Here is a 7,674-nt window from a genome sequence, read left to right as displayed (position 1 = left end):
TGCAAGTGACGGACCCAGCTGCTGGGAGAGAACCGTAGTTCAGGTGATGGAGGCATGTGAAGACTTGGTACTTCCTCCCCAATTTGTCTCCTAAACAGCAGGCGCCCCTTAAATACGAGCTGATCTAGCCAGACATGTTCATCACATCCCCCAGCAGAATCACTGTCTTACAACTGAACCCAGATAAGGACACTCGTTAGCAAAATATCTGGGACTAAACGCAGTTCAATCTGCCGCCCCGGAGAAGGCGAGTATCCTGGTTGCTCTCTCCCAACTGCTCCCTGAGTTTCTCCATCCTGTGTGGCTGTCCTCTCTCTCAAGCTCTGCCAACTAAAGCTGTACACACTCAGTCTCCCCACCGCCCTTTCTCTGGGGTGACGTGAGCAGCTCCGGGACTGTGTGTGAAATCTGAAGTGGGGGCAGGGCAGGGGTATGTCTATACAGACACATACATGTACAGAGAAACAATAAAATATTTTAATTCTCTTTTTACACGGCCACAGGCTTTCTTCAGTCAGGCAAACCCTGGTGGGCACCTCTCTCTTGTGGCTGTGAGGTGACATGCCTCAGTACAGGTCATCCCAGTGAGTCAGTACAAGTCACAATTAAAATTCTGCACCGACAGCCCTGGGTATATGGTGATGACAAGAGTCACTGCCTCATCACTCGACTCAACCTCAGCTCAAGACACAGCCTGTCCCAGCCGTCAAAAGCCCCGAAACGCCAATCACGCGTCTTACCCCTATTCTGGATTTTTATAAAACATCTTTCATATATACATATATAGCACAATAAATGTGCTCATCACGCACTCTAACATAGAGCACAGGAACCCACACCACGGAGCGCAGCCCCGGCCGTCTCCACGGTGGGAAAAGTGCGAGGGTGAAATCTGTGCATGCGGTGTGATGGCAGAAGGGCACAGAGCGCCACACGCCATGCTTTGCCACCAACTCATCCATCCCCGAGGACTTGTCTTCTCTGTCCCGTTGGTGGTAGAAGCAGTAACAGAAACGACGTCATTTTCTAAGGGCAGAGGCTGTCAGACAATCTGGTACTGAGAGAGTGAGTATTATCCAGAGATTATCTAGAAATAACTACCCAAGGTCAGCCTGGCTCATGACCCCAGGCCGAGGTCTGCTCTATGGCTGGTGGGACAGGCTCTGGGGGCCGAGGGCTGACGCAATCTCTCTCAGACACACACGTTCTCACACTCGCTCATCCACACTCTCTAGGGGACAGTGCACTTCTAACAGCTGATACAAAAATAGATTGGCACGCTCTTTTGACCCAGGGAGGGGGTCTTTTAAAAGCTTTCCCCCAACTTCTGCAAATACTCTTCTCCCCTCTGCTCTAGAATTTCATACTCCGAGTTGGAATGAGTCTGGAGAGAAGGGCCTGGACCGCACTTGCGAGGCTGGGTGTACCGGGAGGAAGACCAGGTGAGGCAGCTAGAAATTCCTGCCAAGCAGAGGGCTGGAGGGGCTGCCGCCACCGTCTGCTGGGTCTCCCCTGCCCTGTTGAACAGGAAGCAGCTCATGGCTCAGCTCGGCTAGCCAGACCAAAGACTCCCTGAAGAGTTTCCCGAGCTGCTTCTACACAAAAACATGTCGACAGGAAGACAGTTGGCTACGATGGGCTCTATCTCTGCATTCCCAGTAGTGAGTGGCACGCTGCCGCGCTCAGAGGAAGTGGTCCCTGGCCCTCCTCGGGCCGGTGCTAGGAGCTCTGGACCAGGCGGCGGTAATGGGGCATGACTTCGTGCTCTGGCAGATGAAGAGCAAATTCCAAGGCCACTAACACCGGGAATTCAAAGGCAATCAGTTCTCGTCTGTTCAGCCGGAACTTCTCTTCCAGTTTCTGCAACAAATTTAAGGAAAACCAAAAGCATTTTAGCTTTGAAATCAAAATACTAGGCTCTCTCCACACGTAGCCCCTCTCTATCCATCAGCCAGTGCAGGCGTACAGAGAAACCTGTTATGAGCAAGACCATGGAGGCAGAGAGGGGATCAAAGCTCCCAGAAGAGCCACCGTCAGCTGGGAGGCGCACACGTATCCACGGCTTCACGCAGTCTCTCAATAATGTCACATTTATCTCCATTTCACAGGGGAGAAAACAAGCTCCAGAGGTTCATTTGTCCAAGATGACATGGGCAATAAATTGCAACACTGAGATTCAGACTTAACTGGGGTTCCAACTCTACCTGTGACAACTAGGTTACTCAGGCTTTGAGGTAAGACTAAAAATACAGCAAATCGTCTACAACGATAACCACATGGTAAATTCAGAATCGGGTGAGCGGATTCTCTGCAGTTTGGTCGCAGAGTCCTGGTGAGGTGGCCACACTTTCAGAGCATCACGCAGTCCTTGTGTCTGAGCGGGCTGGGCGCAGAGCGTTGGGCTTCGTGCCCGGGGCTCCCTGCCTGGTCCTCTCAGTCCACTCAGCTGTAGGGGCTGCTGGAGTAGAAATGGGGAACACCCCAGGTGAGGAGCTGAAGGGGGAGGAGGCCTCAGGATGGGATTATGCCCTTATAAGAGGAGACCAGAGAGCTGGCTTGCTCTCCCTCTCCCGGCCATGTGAGGACACGGCGAGAAGGTGGCCATCGCAAGCCAGGAGGGCCCTCACCAGGACAAAGCAGCTGGCATCCTGATCTTGGACTCCCAAACCTCCAGAACTTTGAGAAATAAACGTCTGTTGTTGAAAGCTCCCAGTCTGTGGTGTTTTATTGTGGCTAAGATACCCCTCCTCTCGGAACCTGAGTAAGAAACTGTCTTTTCAAGGGCAGCTGTCTCCTGATCTGTTGGTTTTATGGTACCCCAAATTTTCTATGAATACACTCTATTTTAAAACAGGCATTCATATATCGGTCGAAAAAGATCATCGTTTCCTTGTTTTGATGGCGCTCTCCTTTAAAAGAAAGGAGATATCACTCAGTCAAACCCACGCTTCTCCCCAAAGAGGAGGCCACCAGGGCTGCAGAAAGCCAAGGTCTGCTGAGCCAATGTCTGAGGGACGCTCTGCGGCTCACATTGCCCACAAGACCCCTTATCAGTACAGTGGCTTCTGCGGCTGTGAGAATAATTTCACCCCCCATGGTGTCTGAAAATGGATTTTTCACTGGGGATCTTCAGTCTCGTCAAAGCGGATCGTCTTTGTATTAAGACAGCCTGAGCTGTGGCATCTGACATCCACTGCAGAAAGGATGACCTCACAGCCCTGGTCTCTGTAACCCACTAAGGATCAGAATTCTCCAACCAGGCTTCTGAGAGACAAATGCTGCCCTGGGGCGCCTGCTCCCCCAGCCATCCGACACGCGCCACTTACATCAATCAAATGCTTGACTTCGTGCTTTTTGAGGTCGCTTCCAATTTTGGCTGCTAACAGCACACAGGCTCCGGCACAAAGCTTCCGGTTCTGTTTGTTCAGCTTCCCCTTGAGGGCGAGCTTCTCAAAGTAGACAAAGGCCATGGCCACCGTGGGCTCCTCGAAGCCGCAGTCCTCCTGAGCCAGCTTCCTCATCTCTCGCTTCAGACTAGAGAAAACAAGAAGGGGGGGAGAGTCTTGTTAGAACATGGAGCTTCAGGGAACCCAGAGAAAGACTACTCCATCTGGAAAGTTCATTCTCTTTCTCACTCCCAGAAGGGCGACGCAGAAGGGGATGACATCCTTGAGTGAGAAAGTCACACAATGTGTGAGGAACAGACTCAAGTTGTGGGCGCTTTGCACTCTTCTCTGTTGGTGAAGCTGTACAGACCAGGTTGACTCGGGACACACTGAACCCAAGTGGAAGTCTGAGGTTCTCTCTGAGAGAGGGAAACTCTGAGGGGAACTATGGTCATTCCAGAGAGATGAACGAGGAATGAATTAGGTACCTGGTATCAGTTCTGCCGAATGTCAGTCATGTTCATTAACTACAGCAGAAGAGGGGGGAAGCTGAGAGCACAACCACCAGTGTACAAGGAACGCTGCCCAGCAAGTGGCCACAGGGTGAATACTTAACTTTTCTCACCTCTCTGGCTTGGAACATGCCAGAATCAAATCAATCAAATGTCAACCAAATCAAATCAAATGTACTACAATACACATGTGTGTAAATGTTAGCACATATTCCAACATTGTGCTGGTGTACAGTCGAGCCTGCATTACTAGACACACACACACACGCACTGAAATTTCGCTGTCCTGGCACACAGATACCACACCACGAGTCAGCTCCTCTCCGGCCCAGCAGGGCCAGTCCTCTTGACTGTCTGGCCAGCAGATGAGGGTCACCACAAAGTTGATCCAATCAGCTGTTGGGGAAATACCAGCCTGATTTAGCCCTGGCTATTTTGCTGACTGATTAAAGATAGGGCTTGGCTGTTACCTCTGGGCGGACAATTGTGGGTAAAGCATTATCTCAAATCCTATGATAACCAACTCTTTTCTCTTCTGTTTTGTCTACATTTGACAAAGCAGGAATCGAATGTTTCCTATTCTGATTTTTCCATAACAGAAATCCTACTGAACTGGTGAGCTGCCGGTAGCATGAAATTATTCTTTCATTGGAGGAACCCACCCCAGATCCATGTCCACTCGTGTCAAGAGCTCTGCCCTCTGTCCTGCTTCCCTTGGCTCTCACATCGTGGCATCAGCCAGCCAGCATCGGATGAGTCTTTTTGCTGAACGTGCCTGTGTTGCAAGTGCCCAGAACAACAGGAAGAACCCTCGCACAAAGCATGAGCTTAACATGCTGGGGCTGGGCGAGGGGACCGAAGGGAAAGTTCAAGCAGATGCCGATCCTCACGTACCTCCTTATTTTGCTGAGTGTTAACTTAATGTGAGGAAACTTCTCCTTGAAGGTCTCATTCATGTCCTTCTTGAGATCTGAGGGTTTCACGTAGTCGATTACTGTGGTCTGTAAGAGATCAGGCGACACAGTCACTCCTTAAAATAAGGGTCGTGGGGACAATTATGTGCAAGTTATGGCCAATGGACGATGGCCAACATTGCCAAGCAACGGGGAGACCAGCTGAGAGCCACAATGAGGGCTCCACTGAATCCAAGAGCCTGAATGGGGCTGTGGCCTCTGGAGGTAGATGGAAACACATCCCTGCTGCCAGCAGCACGAGGGACACTTAGAAACACCGGCCTCTAGACTGGGAGGACGGGGCCGGCAGGAAGGGGAGTCCTGCCCTCCGTTCCCACATTTCAGCCTGTTGCTCACACAGTGCAGTGTTTAGGGTTTGCATTTGGACTCGACATATCTGGTTCGATCCACACTGGACCATCACTGGTTGTCTGGCTTTCGGAGACTTATAAATGACCCCAAACCTCAGGTTCTACATTTGTAAAAGGAAAACAGTTAACAGCACCTACTTCCTATGGCTATTTAGAGAACCACGTGAGGAGGAAAGTGCTCTGTGAGGTGCCTGGTATACAGCAAGTGCTCAATAAATGTTAGCTAGTTTTTTTTTTTTTATATTGTGGGAAAAGAGACATAACAAAAAGTTTGCCATTTTAACCATTTTTCTGCTGAGGAAGTTCACCCTGAGCTAACATCTGTTGTCAATCTTCTTCTTCTTCCTTTTTTTTTTTTAATGTGAGCCACCGCCACAGCACGGCCACCGACAGAAGAGTGAGCCGCTGACGTGGAACACGCCAAACTTAACCACTAGGGCATCGGGGCTGGCCCCATTTTAACCATTTTTAAGTGTGCAGTTTGGTGGCATTAAGCACATTCACAGTGTTATGCAACCATCACCGCCATCCATCTCCAGAACTTTTATCATCTTCCCAAACTGAAACTCTGTCCCCATGAAACACTAACTCCTGATTCCCCCACCCCCCATATCTCCCCCTGGCATCCACCACTCTATGTTCTGCCTCTCTGAATTTGACTCCTCTAGACGCCTCATATGAGTAGAATCATACAGTATTTGTCCTTTGGTAACTGGCTTATTTCACTTAGCATAACACCCTCCAGGTTCATCCATGTTGTAGCAGGTGTCAGAATGCCGTTTCTTTTTAAGGCTGAATAATATTCCATTGTATGGACAAAACGTTAGCTATTATTAATAATCCCTTGAACCTTGAGTTTCCTCCTCTGACCCTTTCTAATTCTATCCATCCTTAAAGACCGGCTCCTTTGAGCCCTTTCTGAGTACTCTGGTCTCCCGGCTCCTCTGTGCCTTACAGTGTGAACTCTTCATTAAACACCATCTCTGGCTGGGTCTCGCCAGGTTAGCCTCACCCTTCTTCCTCAGGAGTACACTTTCCAAGGGCTGTGACAACGTGTGATGCCCCTTCTGGCTGGCGACAGGCAAAGCCAGAGAAAGAAGAAACTACAGATTCGGATGAACAGGCCTGTTCTCACGGATGGCTGCCGCCAGCCTCTTCTCAGGCAAGTCCATGGCCTTTTCCAGAAGATGCATCAAAGGTTTCCTCAGCAGCTTTAAAATTTAGTGGCTTCCTGTGAACATCTCCATTCAGAAGACACTTGCTTGGACATGATTCTAGAAGAGGCACATGGGATGGCTCTGGTGTCAGTTAACAAACAAGTGCAGGCAGATGGCCAGCACGTCCAGATTCACACGGATCTCAAGGGCACTTTCTTTGCTGCTCTGGTGAATAAAGGCAAACCGAAGCAATACTAAGCCAAGCGATCCCGTCACACTTATTCAAAGCTTTCTCAAATTCTGGGTGGAAGTGGACTCAGTGGGTGCGACACCACACCTGGTCTTTCTGAGCCAGTCAGGAAGCTCTCCCTCAGCTGCCTGGGACGTGCCCATTCTGGGAGCTGCCATGTGTACCTGTGACGTGTTGGTGAGGAGCAGGGAAGCGGCAATGCAGTGGGCAGCACCAGTGTGCAGACACATGTACGCACACACACACGTGTGTGCAGTGCTGCTCTGCCAGACAGCGAGGGCGGCACCCGGGACTTTATGGAGGCCACTCCGCCAAGGTCCAGCAGAGTGGATGCCTCCCCTGGGGCAGCCCTCCAAGACAGGCTTGTTTCCTTTCCTACTTTTAAAACTGCTCATTTCACCTTAAACAAATGTTTCCTCTGGTAGACTAGGATGTAAGACTTTTCATTTAGGAAACAGGTGGGAGAAGAGGGGACCACATCTAACATGTTCACCGCAAGCTGGGCCCGTCCCCAATCAGTCAACTCCTCTGTTTCCTAAATACCCAGCACCTCTCCCCGCCTCCTCCCTCCCTCCACGTCCAGGCACCCTGAACTCCCAGAGATGGCCCGCTCCTGCTCTTCCTCTGCAGAGGAAAGTCACAGTTCGCAACGATATGAGTGGGCTCAACCAAGCAGTACTCGGCCTTTGTCAGGGGCTGAAGCCCCACAAGCCCCAAGCAGGAGTATCTTGGGGGGGCAGTCTGGATCCCTCTCTGCGGCAACCACAGCAACTCTGCCTTTTCCTGTCTTAAATGTAGATACGCACAATGTTTCTCTTGGAAGAAGGCTCCCACTGCCAAAAAAGAAGTTTGCAGATGCATTCCAGCCACCCCACCTTACAGGTGTGGAAACAGAGGCTCAGAAAGGTGAAGGGGCTTGTTCAGACCTCAGCAGGCTCAGGCAGGCCCAGTGCTGGGATCCAGGTCTCCCAACTCACACTTGCACTGCCTTTCTGCTTTTCCATTCTTAATCAGTCTGAAGTGAGCAGGGGAGAGCAGCTCGAGA

The 7,674-nt window shown here is 50.6% G+C and overlaps 1 protein-coding gene across 2 annotated transcripts in view; it reads right to left on the bottom strand.

Moving 5' to 3' along the window:
* Nucleotides 1-455: 455 nt before the first annotated feature.
* The window catches only part of CABLES1 (Cdk5 and Abl enzyme substrate 1), a 106,789-nt gene continuing 99,570 nt past the window's right edge, over nucleotides 456-7,674 (bottom strand). For both annotated transcript variants that reach the window (XM_044773539.2, XM_014837277.3), the window contains 3 exons: nucleotides 4,793-4,899; nucleotides 3,327-3,534; nucleotides 456-1,860 (listed from right to left, as the gene is read on the bottom strand). In XM_044773539.2, the coding sequence (XP_044629474.1) occupies nucleotides 1,720-1,860; nucleotides 3,327-3,534; nucleotides 4,793-4,899 (456 nt within the window). In that variant the 3' untranslated portion in view covers nucleotides 456-1,719. The remainder of the gene's footprint in view (nucleotides 1,861-3,326; nucleotides 3,535-4,792; nucleotides 4,900-7,674) is intronic.

The sequence above is a fragment of the Equus asinus genome, chromosome 7 (genome assembly GCF_041296235.1).
Source record: "Equus asinus isolate D_3611 breed Donkey chromosome 7, EquAss-T2T_v2, whole genome shotgun sequence".
Lineage (NCBI taxonomy): Eukaryota > Metazoa > Chordata > Mammalia > Perissodactyla > Equidae > Equus > Equus asinus.
The sequence above is the reverse complement of the archived record's forward strand: the minus strand, read 5'-3'. Positions and strand labels throughout refer to the sequence as shown.